Source organism: Balaenoptera musculus, chromosome 5, assembly GCF_009873245.2.
Source record: "Balaenoptera musculus isolate JJ_BM4_2016_0621 chromosome 5, mBalMus1.pri.v3, whole genome shotgun sequence".
Lineage (NCBI taxonomy): Eukaryota > Metazoa > Chordata > Mammalia > Artiodactyla > Balaenopteridae > Balaenoptera > Balaenoptera musculus.
In genome coordinates, this window is record NC_045789.1 from 9,274,058 (window position 1) to 9,292,188 (window position 18,131).

An 18,131-nucleotide genomic window follows, 5' to 3' on the forward strand; every position below is an offset into this window, starting at 1 on the left:
TGGCAACTTGCTTTTTTCCACTAAACAGTATATCTTGGAGATCATTATGTTACAGCACCTATACGACTGCCTCATTCCATTTAATGGCTGAGTAGTATTCTATTGGGAGGATATACATAAATTTTTGCTATTATAACAGTTGTAACATGCATTTCTTTGTACATACATAAATTTACACGGGCAGGGAAATGTCCAGAAAGCAAAATTACTGGGTCAAATTGTATGTGCGTTTTAAATCTTGAGAGATTTTGCCAAATGACCCTCCACAGAAGTCAGGGCCACCATGTTGTCCAACTTTAAGTGGTTACCATTCACATTGTCACCCTTGGAATTGGGCAACATAGCTCTGACAGAAGATGTACCAGTTTACACTTAATCAATAAATATGAGAGCATCAGCCCACACACTTCGCCACAGTGTGAACCAAACTTTGGTCTATACCATGCTGAAAAGAAGAATCTCACTCTTTTTTTTGGGGGGGGGGCAGGCTACACTGCTTGTGGGATCTTAGTTCCCTGACCAGGGAACAAACCTGGGCCCCCTGCAGTGGAAGCGTGGAGTCCTAACCACTGGACAGCCAGGGAATTCCCAAGAATCTCTCTCTTTTTTTTTTTTTAATTTATTTTCTTTTGCTGCATTGGGTCTTTGTTGCTGCCCGCGGACTTTCTCTAGTTGCGGCGAGCAGGGGCTACTCTTTGTTGCGGTGTGCGGGCTTCTCATTGCAGTGGCTTCTCTTGTTGTGGAGCATGGGCCCTAGGCACGTGGGCTTCAGTAGCTGTGGCACGCGGGCTCAGTAGTTGTGGCTCATGGGCTTAGTTGCTCCGCAGCATATGGGATCTTCCCGGACCAGGGATAAAACCTGTGTCCCCTGCATTGGCAGGTGGATTCTTAACCACTGCGCCACCAGGGAAGTCCCCAAGAATCTCTTAATTTGAATTTTAATTTTCTCATTAGGAATGAAGTTGTGCTGGTTTTCCTATATTCAGTTCCATTTGTACATCATATTCTAGAAACTATCAGTTATCCCCCTTACCTATTTTTCCATTTGTTGTTAGTATCTTTCTTTTTTATTTAGAAGCTTTTAAACTACTAAGACAATTCTTTTTTTTTTTTTTGCAGCATCTTCCCATATCACTTATTTATTTTATTTTTTTAAATTAATTTTTATTGGAGTATAGTTGCTTTACAATGTTGTGTTAGTTTCTGCTGTACAGCACAATGAATCAGCTATACATATACGATAATTCTTTATCCACAGTATGAGTTGCAATTTTTTTCTTTAGGTTACTAAAATTTTTTTTTACTTTGTGGTATTTTTGCCATGCATAATTATTTTTAAACTTTTTTATGCAGGCTACTATATTAACATTTTCTTTTATGGTTTCTAAATTTGGGTCATACCTCAAAAAGTTTACCTCATGATGAAATTTAAAGATTTCCCGTGCTCCTATTAGAATTTTTATTGTTTCATTTTTTAAGTTGATTTTTATAGAATTATAGCTGATTTATAATGTTGTGTTAGTTTCTGCTGTACAGCAAAGTGAATCAGTTATATATATACATATATCCACTCTTTTTTAGATTCTTTTCCAATACAGGTCATTCAGAGTACTGAGTACAGTTCCCTGTGCTATACAGCAGATTCTTATTATTTATCTAATTTATATATAGCAGTGTGTATATGTCAATCCCAATCTCCCAACTTATCCCTCCCCCACATTGTTTCATTTTTATGTTTAAATCTTTGAACTATATGGAGTTTATCTTGATTAAACTTCATTTTTTTTCTGGATCAATTTCCAGTTGTCACACATTTATTAAATGATCTGTTTCATTCCCCACTAATATGCAATGCCACCTTCATCATATACTGAAGTCTCATGTGTATTTGGGTCCATTTGTGAAGTCTCTGCTAAATTAATCTGCCTTTCATGCATCTGGGTCATACTATTTTAGTTACATTAGTTTGAAAATATATTTTAACACTTGATATGTTTGTTTTTGAGAATTGTCTTTTAAAGGTACAAAAATTCAGTTTGTAACCTCAGTGATATTAAAATATTGTTACTGAGCTAATTTAAAAATATATCCATCTATACAAGGTGTTCATAAAGTCTGAAAACATAGATAATATTATTTTATTTTTTACAGATTAAAAATGTCCTTGATGACATTATATGTCGTGTGTGTGTGTGTGTGCCTTTGTATTTGTTTATTCACCTATGTATGTTTTCAGACTTTATAGATACCCTATGGAAGTTTCAGTTTGAAAATCATGAAGTCAATCAAGTAATCAAGCATAAATATGAACTATCAACAAATTTTTTCAGAAACCTGAATTTGAGCTTTTAATTCTAAAGATACTTTATCAGGGAAAAAAGTTTTTTTTCCAGATCTGTGAGTAATAAATGTTGTCCAGGATGTTATCCTTCAAAAAGATATTTTATGGGTTATGGCATCAGAAATGGAAAATACGATCTATTTCTTACATTAAAGAACTTAGAAGCTGAGGGAGTTTTTTGGGGGGTGCATATATATCATGGCTGATTTTACACCCCTCAGGGCAGTGTTGGGCATCTTTGCAAGAATCCTCTCTCAACACACTGGTCCAGATGCTTAAAACTGCCATCGTCTCTCAACTGTTTTGTTGGACTGAAACCATTCAGTCACCACAGTGTTAAAGCTCTTCTAGAAGTGATGAAAGAAGTGTATAAGGTAAGGGTTCATTTAAAGGAAGGTATATACCATTTTACTAAATCAAGATCTCTTAGTTCTTAGTCATTTGGAGGCTTGTTTTTTTATTTTCCACATCAAGAATGAAAATATTTTATTTAGCCCTTAATAATTCAGAATTTTGCTTGTTTTGCTAACTGGATAAACGCTGGTGGAATATGTTACATATTATATATATTAGGGGCACAAATACTCAGATAGGAAAATGATTCAGCATTTTCATAATAAAACATAATCCAGAAGTAACCTAAAGCTACTAATAAACCTAATGATTATTGGAGGATTGGGAGGAGCCAGAGCATTTTAAATAAAATAATTAAATTGATATTGTTCAGTTGAAAAATAATTAGCTAAAGTAAGATGCTTTTATAAATATAAATTGCTCAATTGGCAATCAAAGCAAATTTCACCACAAAATATCAATCTCAATAGGAGAAAATATTATGTACAAAAGTTAGTGCTGGGACTTCCCTGGTGGCGCAGTGGTTTAGAATCCGCCTGCCAATGCAGAGGACACGGGTTTGATCCCTGATCCGGGAAGATCCCACATGCCACGGAGCAACTAAGCCTGTGCGCCACAACTACTGAGCCTGCGCTCTAGAGCCCGCGAGCCACAACTACTGAGCCCGCGTGCCACAACTACTGAAGCCTGTGTGCCTAGAGTTTGTGCTCCACAACAAGAGAAGCCACCTCAATGAGAAGCCCGTGCACCGCAATGAAGAGTAGCCCCTGCTCGCCACTAGTAGAGAAAAGCCCGTGCGCAGCAATGAAGACCCAACACAGCCCAAAATAAATAAATAAATAAATTTATTTAAAAAAAAGTTAGTGCTTTTCAGAAGTAATAATGCACTGATATTTCTAAAGTAGTGTATTTCTTCCCATCTTTATTGAGATATAACTGATATAGGACATTGTGTAAGTTTAAGGTGTACAACGTGTTGATTTGATACACTTATGTATTGTAAAATGCTTATACATTGCAAAATGATTACCACCTTAGCTTTAGCTAATACCTCCATCACCTCATATCGTTACCATTTTTTACTGTGGTGAGAACACTTAAGATCTACCCTCCTAGCAACTTCCAACTATATAGTACAGTATTGTTAACTACAATATAATCACCATGCTGTACATTAGATCCACAGAACTTATTCATCTTATAACTAGAAGTTTGCACCCTTTGACTAACATTTCTCCATTTCCCCCACCCCCCCAACTATGGAAACTACCAATCTACTCTGTTTCTATGAGCTTAGCTTTTTTAGATTCCATGTATAAGTGATAACCTACTGTATTTGTCTTTCTCTGTTTGACTTATTTCACTTAGCATAATGTCCTCACGGTCCGCCCATGTTGTTGCAAATGGCAGGATTTCCTTGTTTCTCATGGCTGAATAATATTCCAGTGTGTGTGTGTGTGTGTGTGTGTGTGTGTGTACACCATATCTTCTTTATCCATTCATCTGTCCGTGGACACTTAGGTTGTTTCCCTGTCTTGGTTATTCTAAATCATGCTGCAATGAACATGGGGCTGTAGATATCTCTTTGAGATTGTGATTTCATTTCCTTTGGATATATACTCAAAAGTGGGATTGCTGGATCATATGGTAGTTCTAGCTTTAATTTTTTAAGGAAGCTCCATACTGTTTTCCATAGTGGCTGCACCAATTTACATTCCCACTAACAGTGCACAAAGGTTCCCTTTTCTCCACATCCTCACCAGGACTTATCTTTTGTCTTTTTTTATTTATTTATTTATTTTTGACTGTGTTGGGTCTTTGTTTCTGTGCAAGGGCTTTCTCCAGTTATGGCAAGCAGGGGCCACTCTTCATCGCGGTGCGCGGGCCTCTCACTATTGCGGCCTCTCTTGTTGTGGAGCACAGGCTCCAGACGCGCAGGCTCAGTAGCTGTGGCTCACGGGCCTAGTCGCTCCGCGGCATGTGGGATCCTCCCAGACCAGGGCCCGAACCCGTGTCCCCTGCATTGGCAGGCAGACTCTCAACCACTGCGCCACCAGGGAAGCCCTTGTCTTTTTAATGATAGCCATTCTAACAGGTATGAGATGATACCATACTGTGGATTTGATTTGCACTTCCCTGATGATTCGTGATGTTGAGCACCTTTTCATGTACTTGTTAGCCATCTGTATGTCTTCTTTGAAAAAATATCACTTCCTCTGCCCATTTTTTAATTGGATTGTTTGATTTTTTTTTTTCTCTGTTATATGACTTCTGTATATTTTCTGTATATATTTTGGATATCAATCCTTTATCAGATATATGGTTTGCAAATTTTTTCTCCCATTCCATAGGTTGTCTTTTCATTTTGTTGATTGTTTCTTTTGCTGTGCAGAAGCTTTTCAGTTTGATGTAGTCTCATTCATTAATTATTGTTTTTGTTGCTTGTGCTTTTGGTGTCATATCCAGAAAATCATTGCCAAGACCAGTGTCAAGGAGCTTTCCCCTAATGTTTTCTTCTAGGAGTTTTATGGATTTAGGTCTTCTGCTTAAGTCTTTAATCTATTTCAAGATAATTTTTCTGAGTGGTGTAAGATTGGGGTTCAATTTCATTCTTCTGCATGTGGTTATCCAGTTATCCCAGTTGCATTTATGGAGGAGATTATTCTTTCCCCAGAGAGTATTCTTGGCTCCATTGTCAAATACTAGTCAATCAAATATGTGAGAGTTTATTTCTGGGCTCTTGTTTCTGTTCCATAGGTCTATTCGTCTGTTTTTCTGCCAGTACCATACCGTGTTGATTATTATAGCTTTGTAGTATAGCTGTAAATCAGGACATGTGATACCTCCAGCTTTGTTCTTCTTTTCAGGATTGATTTGTTTATTCAGGGTCTTTTGTGGTCTCATACAGATTTTAGGATTGTTTTTTCTATTTTGTGAAAAATGCCATTAGAATTGTGAGAGAGATTGCATTGCGTTTATAGATGGCTTTAGGTAGTATGGACATTTTAACAGTACTCTCCCAAGCCATGAACATTGGATATCTTTTCATTTATTTGTGTTTTCTTCAATTTCTTTCATCATAATCTTATAGCTTTCAGTGTACAGATCTTTCACCTCCTTGGTTAAATTTATTCTTAAGTATTTTATTGTTTTTGATGCTTTTGTGAATGGCCAGTTAGAGTTTTAAGAAGACAAATAAGAATCCTGAGGAGTCAAATATTTTTAAAAGTAAAAGGGAAATGTTTGACATAAAATAATTGGAGATTTAAAAAGTAAGAAACTTTATGAAGACTTAAAAAGATGTTTGGTAATGGACTCCTTTTGTTTAGAAAAAGTGGACATTACAATTTGTAGTTTCATCATATTTTTCATTCTTGATATTAGTTATTTACCTGTTTATTTATTTATTTTTCGTTCAGTCTTACCAGGAAGGTTTTTTTGTAAGACCCAACCTTTTAATTTGTTGATCTTCTCTCCTATACATCTGCTTTTTATTTCCTTAATTTATGTTTGTAGATTTCTTATTTCCTGCCTTCTATCTCTTGGATTAATTTGGATTAATTGGATGTGATGGAGGCTTATTTATAACATTGATTTTCTAGCATTGCTTCTTCTGGGAAGCCTTCTCGAACCCCTAAAGTCCTTCTCCAATAAAAACTGTATCCTAGGTGCCTGATTACTTGTTTTTACCTACTAGATCATGGTTTGGCAATCTATGCCCATAGGCAGCCTCCTTTTTTTATAGAGAAAATTTTATTGAGGCACATCCATACTCACTTATTTACTTATTGTCTAAAGGTGTTTCATGCTACAAAATGGCAGGGTTGAATAGTTGCACCAGAAACTGTATGATCCGAAGCTCAAAATATTTACTATCTGGTTTTAAGAGTTTGCTGACTACTCTTCTAGACAGTAAGCGATGTATAAACCAGGACAATTTTTAGCGTATGTTTTGTCTCATGCCTGATAAATAGTGTGTGCTAAATTAATATTCACTAATTCATAGAGAAAGGGATGAATTTGTCAAAAGTACCTTAGATTGTTTTGTGCTTTTATCCTCAAGATCTAGAAACTGTTTCCAGTGAACCTGTGCCCTAGGAATTGGTTTACTAATCTCCACTGGCAATGTTTTATATCTTTTACAATATTTGTAAAAATTGGAGAAATTATGGATCAAAAAATGGAAGTTTTCTAGAACTCTACTTCATCATTGACCAATGCATTGGGTTTATAGAGCTCTATTCTAATTATCTATATGCTAGCCATATAAAAAAATAGATGAAATCACTTATTGATTGAAAATGAAAATCACAGGTCATATTCTCTTTAAGGTAAACAAAGCTAATTGTCAACTACCAGAAATACTTTCAACATAAATGAACTATCCACTTTGTTGAACTTCTATGAAGAGAGAAGAAGAGTGATCTGTAGGGATAAAAACCTGGTAAGAATATCATTTTTACTTTCTGAAGTTTTTCATACTTTAAAGGGGGAACACATTAGTAGCTAGGTAGGTATCTTTTTTGATAAATTAAGATTTGAAAATTTCCTCATTGCAGTGCTGAATTTGCTAAAATAGATGATCATGGAAAACTTAAACACCTTTCAGTCACAAAACAAATGTATTTTCCTAGAAATTTGTTTCTAGTTAATATAGATTCTTACAAATTCTAAAAAGTGTGGAAGTAAATAATTTTAAGGTGGTGAGGTAAAGGAATGAATGAAGTTTTCCTTTTCTTTTGATTATCAAAACTGTTATCTCTTTTTAATTATTAGATAGCTGCAGAAAACCTCAGTCCCATTATTTTCAGTGATTTTCCATTTGTCTTTAATTTGCTCTCCAAAATTAAATTATTGCAAGCTAATTCCCATATAAAAATGCTGATATGTATGTCTTACTTTTTTATTATGTAAAATGTTCAAACATATACAAAATAGAGATAATGCTGTATTAAACCACAGCACACATTTTCAGCCATCATTAACATTTTGCCATACTTTCTTCATTTATCATTTTTGTTATTTTTGTAATTGTTACTATTTTTCCTGAAGTATAATATTTTAAAGCAAATCCCAGGCCCAATTTCTTTTCACCTCGCCATACTTCAGTACATTATTTCTGGTTGCTTCACTTTTGTTCATGCTGAGATTAATCAGTGGGTTCAGGTGGTGAACACATTCTTCCATTGTAATATTTCCCATCAACCTTTTTAAAAATAATTAAATCACAGTTGGTGTACAATATTATATAAGTTACAGGCGTACAATATAATGATTCACAATTTTTAAAGGTTATACTTCATTTATAGTTATTATAAACTATTGGCTATATTCCCCATGTTGTACAGTATATGCTTGTAGCTTATTTTATATCTAATGATTTGTGCCCCTTACTCCCCTACCCCTATATTGCCCCTCCCTGCTTCCCTCTCGCCACTGGTAACCACTAGTTTGTTCTCTCTATCTGTGAGTCTGCTTCTTTTTTGTTTTATTCACTAGTTTGTTGTATTTTTTAGAGTCCACATATAAGTGATATCATTCAGTATTTGTCTTTCTCTGTCTGACTTCCTTCACTTAGCATAGTGCCCTCCAAGTCCATCCATGTTGCTGCAAATGGCAAGATTTCATTCTTTTTTATGGCTGAACAGTACTCCTTTGTATATATATACCACATCTTTCTTATCCATTCATCCATTGATGGACACAGGTTGCTTTCATATATTGGCAATTGTAAATAATGCTGCTATGAGAAGAGTTAACACCTGTCCTTCTCAAACTACTCCAAAAAATTGCAGAGTAAGGAACACTTCTGAACTTATTCTATGAAGCCAGCATCACCTTGATACCAAAACCAGACAAAGATATCACAAAAAAAGAAAATTACAGGCCAATATCACTGATGAACATACATGCAAAGATCCTCAACAAAATACTAGCAAACCAAATCCAACAATACATTAAAAGGATCATACACCACGATCAAGTGGGATTTATCCCAGGGATGCAAGGATTTTTCAGTATCCACAAATTAATCAATGTGATATACCACATTAACAAATTGAAGAATAAAAGCCATCCAGTCATCTCAATAGATGCAGAAAGAGCTTTTGATAAAATTCGACATCCATTTATGATAAAAACTCTCCAGAAAGTGGGCATAGAGGGAACCCACCTCAACTTAATAAAGGCCATATATGACAAACCCACAGCTAACATCATACCCAATGGTGAAAAGCTGAATGCATTCTCTTTAAGAACAGGAACAAGGCAAGGATGCCCACTCTCACTACTTTTATTCAATATTGTTTTGGAAGTCCTAGCAACAGCAATCAGAGAAGAAAAGAAATAAAAGGAATCCAGATTGGAAAGGAAGAAGTAAAACTGTCACTGTTCGCACATGACATGATGCTATACATAGAAAATCCTAAAGATGCCACCAAAAAACTATTAGAGCTCATCAATGAATTCGGTAAAGTTGCAGGATACAAAATTAATATACGGTAATCTGTTGCATTTTTATACACTAACAACGAACTATCAGAAAGAGAAATTAAGGGAACAATCCCATTTACATCAAAAAGAATAAAAAGCTAGGAATAAACCTACCTAAGGAAGCAAAATACCTGTACTCTGAGAACTGTAAGACGTTGATGAAAGAAATCAAAGATGTCACAAACAGATGGAAAGATACACTGTGTTCTTGGATTGGAAGAATCAATATTGTTAAAATGACCATACTAACCAAGGCAATCTACAGATTCAATGCAGCCCTTATCAAAATACCAATGGCATTTTTCACAGAACTAAAACAAGTAATTTTAAAATTTGTATGGAAACACAAAAGACCCCTAATAGCCCAACCAATCTTGAGAAAGAAGAATGGAGCTGGAGGAATCATGCTCCCTGACTTCAGACTATTCTACAAAGCTACAGTAATCAAACCAGTATGGTACTGGCACAGAAACAGACACATAGATCAATGGAACCAAATAGAGAGCTCAGAAATAAACCCACACACTTATGGTCAGTTAATCTATGACAAAGGAGGAAAGAGTATACAATGGAGAAAAGACAGTCTCTTCAATAAGTGGTGCTGGGAAAACTGGACAGCTATATATAAAAGAATGAAATTAGAACACTCCCTAACACCATACACAAAAATAAACTCAAAGATTAAAGACCTAATGTGAGGCCAGATACTATAAAACTCTTAGAGGAAAACATAGGAAGAACACTCTTTGACATAAATCACAGCAAGATATTTTTTGACCCACCTCCTAGAGTAATGAGAATAAAAACAAAAATAAATAAATGGGACCTAATTAAACTTAAAAGCTTTTGCACAGCATAGTAAACCAGAAACAAGACGAAAAGACAGCCCTCAGAATGGGAGAAAATATTTGCAAACAAAGCAACTGACAAAGGATTAATCTCCAAAATATACAAACTGCTCATGCAGCTCAATATCAAAAAAAAAACCAAACAACCCAATCTAAAAATGGGCGGAAGACCTAAATAGACATTTCTCCAAAGAAGACATACAGATGGCTGACAAACACATGAAAAGATGCTCAACATCGCTAATTATTAGAGAAATGCAAATCAAAACTACAATGAGGTATCATCTCACACCAGTCAGAATGACCATCATCAAAAAAATTTACAAACAGTAAATGCTGGAGAGGGTGTGGAGAAAAGGGAACCCTCTTGCACTGTTGGTGGGAATGTAAATTGATACAGCTACTATGGAGAACAGTATGGAGGTTCCTTAAAAAACTAAAAATAGAACTACCATATGACCCAGCAGTCCCACTACTGGGCATATATCCAGAGAAAACCAGAATTCAAAAAGACACATGCACCCCAGTGTTCATTGCAGCACTATTTACAGTAGCCAGGGCATGGAAGCAACGTAAATGTCCATCAACAGAGGAATGGGTGAAGAAGATGTGGTACATATGTACAATGGAGTATTACTCAGCCATAAAAAGGAGTGAAACTGGGTCATTTGTAGAGACATGGATGGACCTAGAGACTGTCATACAGAGTGAAGTAAGTCAGAAAGAGAAAAACAAATATTGTATATTAATGCATATATGTGGAATCTGAAAAAAGTGCTATAGACAATCTTATTTACAAGGCAGAAATAGAGACACAGACGTAGAGAACAAGCATATGGATACCAAGGGGGAAAGGAGAGGGTGGGATGAATTGGAAGATTGGGAGTGACATATAAACACTATTGATACTATGTATAAAATAGATAACTAATGAGAACCTACTATATAGCACAGGGAACTCTACTCAGTGCTCTGTGGTGACCTAAATGGGAAGGAAATCCAAAAAAGAGGGGATATATGTATATATATACCTGATTCACTTTACTGTACAGTATAAACTAACACAATATTGTAAAGCAACTATACTCCAATTAAAAAAAAAAAAGAAACAGTGTGGTACTGGCACAAAAGCAGACACATAGACGAATGGAACTGAATAGAGAGCTCAGAAATAAACCCACACACTACGGTCAACTAATCTATGACAAAGGAGGCAAGAGTATACAATGGAGAAAACACAGTCTCTTCAATAAGTGGTGCTGGGAAAACTGGACAGCTACATGGAAAAGAATGAAATTAGAACATTCTGTAACACCGTATACAAAAATGAACTCAAAGTGAATTAAAGACCTAAATGTAAGACCACATACTATAAAACTCTTAGAGGAAAACATAGGCAGAACGCTGTTTGACATAAATCACAGGAATATTTTTTTTCGATCCATCTCCTGGAGTAAGGGAAATAAAAGCAAAAATCAACAAATGGACCTAGTTAAACTTAAGAGCTTTTGCACAGCAAAGGAAGCCATTGACAAAACGAAAAGACAACCTACCGAATGGGAGAAAAATATTTGCAAATTATATGACTGATAAGGGATTAATATCCAACATATATAAACAGGTAATACAACTTAGCATCAAAAAAACAAACCACCCAATTAAGAAATGGGCAGAAGAGCTGAACAGACATTTTTCCAAAGAGGAAATGCATTTGGCCGACAGGCACATGAAAAGATGCTCAACATGGCTAATCATCAGGGAAACGCAAACCAAAACCACAGTGAGTTGTCCCCTCACACCTGTCAGAATGGCCATCATCAAAAAGAACACAAATAACAAATGTTGGTGAGGATGTGGAGAAAAGAGAACCCTCCTTCTGGGGTAATGAGTATCCCAGAAGGAGAAGAGAAGGAGAAGGGAGCACAGAGCTTATTTAAAAAAATAATAGCTGAGGACTTCCCAAAGCTGGGAAAGGAACTGGATATACAAGTGCGTGAAGCTAATAGAACACCTTATTATCTCAATGCAAAAAGACCTTCTCCAAGGCACATTATATTAAAACTGGCAAAAGTCAGTGATAAAGAGTTTTAAAGACAGCCGGGGAACAAAAGACAGCAACCTACAAAGATAGCCCCACTAAACTATCAGCAGATTTCTCAGCAGAAACTCTACAGACTAGGAGAGAGTGGAATGACATACTCAAAATATTGAAAGATAAAACCTGTCACCCAGTGTGGAGGAAAGGGAACCCTTGCACACTGTTGGTGGGAATGTAAATTGGTGTAGCACTGTGGTAAATAGTATGGAGTTTTCTCAAAAAACTAAAAATAGAACTGCCATATGACCCAGAAATTCCACTCCTGTGTATATAGTTGAATTTGGAAAGATACATGCATTCCATCAACCTTTAATGAATAACTTCATCCATTGCATTGTTAAAGTTTGAAAAATGGTGATACTTCTGATCTTATCATTCCTTCCAAAATTATTAACTGGAATTCTGTAAAGAACTTTTCCCTGTCAATCAGGGCCATTTGGTCACCCTGAAAAATATCTGTCATAGATGAAGGTAGAATGATGCTTAATCTTTTTCCTTTCATAATTAAGTGTTGCCAAATTACTGTACGTAGCGGTTGTACCAACTTACGTTGCTGCCAGCAACGTATGGAAAGCCTCTTTCACACACTCTCACCGATGCAGTGTTACCAAGCTTTGTGATCTTTTCCAGATGTGATGGTTTAATCATGACATTGCAGTTTAATTTTAATTGTGTTTCTTATTATTACACAGTGCCTGAATCCTATACTCTTTTATTTATGTATTTATTTATGGCCGGGTCAGGTCTTAGTTGCGGCGTGCGGGCTCTTCGTTGCAGCGCGTGGGCTTCTGTCTAGTTGTGGCGTGTGGGCTTCTCTCAAGTTGTGGCGTGCAGGCCGCAGAGCATGTGGGCTCTGTAGTTGTGGCACGGGCTCCAGAGTGCGTGGGCTCTCTAGTTGCGGTGCGTGGGCTCAGTAGTTGCAGCACGCAGGCTTAGATGCCCTGCGGCATGTAGGAATCCCAGTTCCCCCAAGAGGGCTTGAACCCGCGTCCCCTGCATTGCAAGGTGGATTCTTAACCGCTGGGCCACCGGGGAAGTCCCTGAATCCTCATATTCTTCAGTTAATATTCATTGTTCTTCTACTATGAGGAATACTGCAATTATCTCGTAACTGTTCTTTCCCACTCCCTTCATTCTCTTCCTCAATCCAGTTTTAGTTACTAACTGTGTTCTTAGTGTTAGTCTTTAGATTTTCTTATTTGCTTAAGAGTCTTGGAGCTTGATTTGTAAGCCACAAGTGATATCTTTTCTTCCCGGATAGTGCCTGTGAGTCATTCAGTGAGTTTATTCTGCTTTCCACTTACTCTCCCCTCTGCTTCTTCCCTCGTAGTTGTATTGTTCCCACACAACATTTACATGCTGTTTTGTGTCTCTTATCGCCATCAGCCTGAGCTTTTAGTTATGTATCTATAATCCTCATCCCAGCCCCTACCCCTAGACATTATGCTGAAGATTTCCCAAACATTTTCTTGACTGCTGAGGCTTGTTTTCTAGGCCATTCCTCAGGAAAGGTTTGTATCTGTTTATCTATGATACTTGTACTTTAAAGACTCACATGGTGAGACATGGAGAAGTCTGGGACATCACATGCACAAAATGAGCCGTTTCAGTTATCAAACATTTCCTTTATATACCCTATTAATTATATAGCTTACGTGACAGTTTCCAGTGAGCCATGCCCCATAAATCTATAAATTCCATGTTTCTTTATAATAAGCAGCCTAGATAGACAAGGTACATCCTGCTAAAAGCATTCTGTAGTTAAGGACTCTTCCTTTAGTTGTGGTTATTAGTGTCTGTCATCAGCATGTTTACAAGGAGATTTGACTGAATCATCTCCTCTTTTGTTTCCCAGCTACCCCTTTAAAAAATTTTCCTAACATCCCTGGTAATGAGAGAAAATAGATTGTCTTTCCTTGCGAAGCCTACCTGCCCCTTAAGTGTCCTTTAAACAAGTCCTTCCCTACGCGGTACTTTCTTCTACAGCAGCGCTCTATCTAACCTCTCTACTGTGTTAGTGAGGGTTGAGTGGACAGTGGACCCAGGCAGGTTGCATATTATGAAGCATTAGGGAAGATTCGAGGACAAGAAAACTCTAGTTGTAGTTGTCAAGGGTGAAGTTAGAAAGCAGACGCCAGAGTCCTGTCTTCCAAGGGAGAGATGATGGATGTAGTCAAAATTGTAAGCTCCGAACTGTATTACCAATTCAAATGCATCAATGTAGAGAGGGGAAACCAGTACATGGAGAATGGGTGTAGAGGAGCTGGAAATTAAGTTAAGCTGCAGGTTTCCAGTCCAGTTCTTGGCTAGGTGACAGGAGGGGGGCCTGCAATAGGCCACATACACCTCTCCCTGCTGTAGTCAGTGGAGGGCTTTGCTGGACACTCCCTGTCACTCAGAGCCGCAGGACACGTTGCTCGGCCATCAGAATCGCGACGCATCCCAGAGCTGCAGACTCCTGGACCACAGGAAGAGAAGACCCACCACCAGGAAGGACCAGAAATGGCACTTTTCCATTTCCCTGCAAACCTGGAATTTCTTTACAACAAACATCTTAAGGAACAACCAGAAGAATCTAGGAGCATCATATATCAAATTCCCAGTACTTAGTGGTGGCAGAGATCTGGGACAGGGCCTTCCCAAGCCTAGAGCCACAGGCACACTTGTCTCAGATGCTTGTGGAGGGCTTATATGGGCAACCACACTCAGCCTGGAAACCTGGGATGGCATAGCTGTTATCCATCTGTCCTGCCGTCACTATTGCAGGACAGGCCCCAAGAGGGTTGCGTTGGTTTATAAATCCTAAATACTCCTTTACTGTCCTTGGGATAAAGCAGAAGCCCTAGAGGCATGTTGAGGTCAAAGCAAGGATAGCAAGTCCAACACTTGATTTCTAATCCAAGGGAGTTCAGCAGAATCAAGATTGTGGGACTAAATTGGTAAAGAAATGTTGAGAATTCAGAAAAGCTATATGCAAGTACTGTATTGGGTGGCCAAGAAGAATGCTAGCTACAAAATGAGGCCACCAGTGACATCTTTTTAGGGAGTTCCCATGCAAATTCAGTAGATGGATCACATAGATCCATCACATAGATCACAGATCTATGATCACAGATCACAGATCATAGATCATAGATCACATAGTAGAGGAGGAGTGGGTTTTCTCTGGGAAAGCCTCTCCTCTAGTCTTCTTCCTACATCTGACACCTCTGGGCTCCTCCACTGCCCTTATATTTTTGAGGATTATGGTGGCAAGACTGCGAAGTGGATAACACTGGATGTAATGCTTCCACATGTTTAATACCACTGTCGCCTGTAAGGATTATGTTTCCTATGATAAGTGATCTGAGATACTTTTAATTATTTAGCTGTACATCCATGGTGAGTAATCCCCTACATACAGTTCCTAGATGCCACAGATCCTGCGATCTCTTTATCTCCCGTAATATAGATACGATGCTCTTTTCCTTAAATATTACAGTATGAGTGTATATAGCAACGGTAGGCATACATGTGTGCTATATAAAATATGTTTATTTGAAATATTAAACAATTCCTAGTATTCCTATGAGGATTCCTAAACTATTTCTTTTTCTAGGAATCTGAAGGGAAAAGAGTGCATGGATTTTGGGCAAATAATTCTGCAAGGAAAGGGTGAATCCCCTCCATTTACACTTAAGAGTCAGACAGAGTCACCTAGTTGAAGATGCTCTGCGTCAGTTAAGCCAAGCTGAAGTCACTGACTTCCGGAAAATACTAGTGGTACAGTAAAAAGCCTCACTGGATATTTTTACTAACGTGGGAGGGAAACATTTATATAGTGTAGCACAGGAAGAGCCTGTGTTTGCAACTATAGTCGTCAGCCTAATGGTTTCCAGGATTCCTTGCTTACCCTTCAGAGAAAAGCTATGGGGTGTTTAATTGAACACTGGGGTTATGAGTTAACTATTAGTTACCTATGGCTACAGAAATGCTGCTTAATGAACCATCCCAAAGCACAGTGACTTAAAATAATAATTTTACAGATCTGCAATTCAGCTGAGGGTCTGCTCATCTAAGTTGAACTCATCTGGGTGGCTTTGCAGATTTTCGTCTATACTTGTTTACATGTTTGCGAGTTGGCTGGGGATTGGCTGATCTAGGCTAGGCCTGGCTGGGGCCGTTTGGCCCCGGGCCCTGGATCCTACGTTTTCCATCTTCTTCCTGGGACCCGCAAACGTGTTCTCACAGCATTGTCAGAGGTACAAGACAGGAAGCCCAGTCACACGACAAACATTGCTTTAGTCAAAGCAAGTCACGTGGCTGAACTCAAGTCAAGGGCTGGCAAAATACACTCAGCCTCTTTAATGAGAGGAAGTGCAAAGTCACACGCAAAAGACCTGGGTCAAGGCGGGGTGAAGAACTGGGGCTGTGAATGCAATCAGCAAGCAGCAGGTACAACAGATACTTATCCTGCATTTTGGCTCTAGTTTTAGTCGTAGACTTTCCAGTATATTGGTTCCAATTCTCGGCATCCTTCACTTCACCCTCTGTGGGCACCTGTAGGGTTTTCACTGTGTGGTACCTCCGATCGTTTGCTCACAGAATAACGACTAACTTTGTGGGTGAGGGCTGGCATCTGTCCAGAAGGGAGTGAATTTTCCTGATATCAGCCATGAGGGGAAGAGTTAAGTTCTCAGAGAAGAAGTCAAAACCTGAGGGTGGACCTCAGAGAGGAGAGGTATGCCCCCCAGCATGGGACTCTAATGGAAAACATAGAAACTGTTTTATAAGCCAGACTCTCTAGTTGTTGTCTCCCTCTGTACCTATCTTCCTTCAAATCTTGATTATGAGGAAATCAATAGAAAATGATTCTGCCTACAGGAGATGACAAAGAGGTAAGAAGGCAAACTTCAAGACAAATCCAATCCAAATATAGACTCTGAACAAGGCAAGGTTGTCAGGGCCCTTTATGAGCAGGTCCTGACTGTGGCAAAGGCAGACTTGCTAGTGTACATGAGCAGAAATAGGAAAATCAGAAGCAAGCTTAATTTATTATTGGGCTTTCTGGATGGAATGTGAGGCAGGCCCTTGGAGATGATGGACAGTGGCCAAGGAGTTGGTTGATCAAAGTGCCAGTAAGTAAGATCTTCTAGGCAAACAGAAGAGAAAGAGAACTCTTAGTGAAGCTTGCTGATACTTGTATTAAAAAGATAAAAAGAAACAGACAGAAAGGGAAGGATAGAAGGAGTAGTTAGAGAGGTAGTAGGAAACACAGGATAGTACTCAACTACAAAGCCCAGAGGTAGACTTTAGAAAAGACGGACCTGTTCTTATTGATGCCCACATGAGCATTCTGGCCAGTCCGCTCTGAAGCTTCCTACAAAGGTGTCATGCCCAGGCTGATGGGGAGGGCTGTTTGTCTGAAGTCCTAATGAGGGGAGAGGCAGGAGAAACCAAACAGTTGTTGACTGGAGCCCAAGTTTTAAAGCCTGAATGATGAGAGGAAGATAAATAAGATAGAAGAATTGAGGAACTTAGTGGCCCAGGGGTTTGAAGCACATCAAAATTTGGTTCAAGACACTGGCCAACATAATTGGAGAATGCGGAGTCTTGCTAGAATCCCGCTTCACTTGGTTCACGTAGCCGTGGAAGGGACCCATGCCCTCACTGTACAGTAATAAGACAGTAAATAGGTTCATGGCATCCGCTGCTCAGAAGCAGATTGAGGGAGAACAGAGTACAGTTAGGTAAGGAGAGCGGATCCTGGGAATCCTGGTGATGGCAGGAGGTTTGAAACTTTTCCGTAAAGGTCAAGGCATCATATTTTAAATCTGGACCTGGGACTGTGTTCTCTTTCCTCAGGTTGAATTTATTAAAGAAATTCGTTCTGTGGGAGAAGGGGTGAAGTCCGAGTTCTTCCACTGTATATTTGAAGATACGACCAAGAAAGAATATGGGATGTTCATATATCCTGAAGAGGGTTCCTACGTGCGGTTTCCTGTCAATGTAAGTTTTC

General features: G+C 38.3%; 1 protein-coding gene across 1 annotated transcript in view; it reads left to right on the top strand.

Moving 5' to 3' along the window:
- The window catches only part of LOC118895884 (probable E3 ubiquitin-protein ligase HERC6), a gene marked incomplete at its 5' end in the record, with an annotated part of 54,735 nt that overhangs the window by 28,723 nt on the left and 7,881 nt on the right, over positions 1 to 18,131 (top strand). The window contains 9 exon segments of the mRNA XM_036853448.1: positions 2,563 to 2,668; positions 2,670 to 2,715; positions 7,027 to 7,054; positions 7,057 to 7,139; positions 7,472 to 7,583; positions 15,502 to 15,514; positions 15,732 to 15,813; positions 15,815 to 15,895; positions 17,978 to 18,120. Of these exon segments, the coding sequence (XP_036709343.1) occupies positions 2,563 to 2,668; positions 2,670 to 2,715; positions 7,027 to 7,054; positions 7,057 to 7,139; positions 7,472 to 7,583; positions 15,502 to 15,514; positions 15,732 to 15,813; positions 15,815 to 15,895; positions 17,978 to 18,120 (694 nt within the window).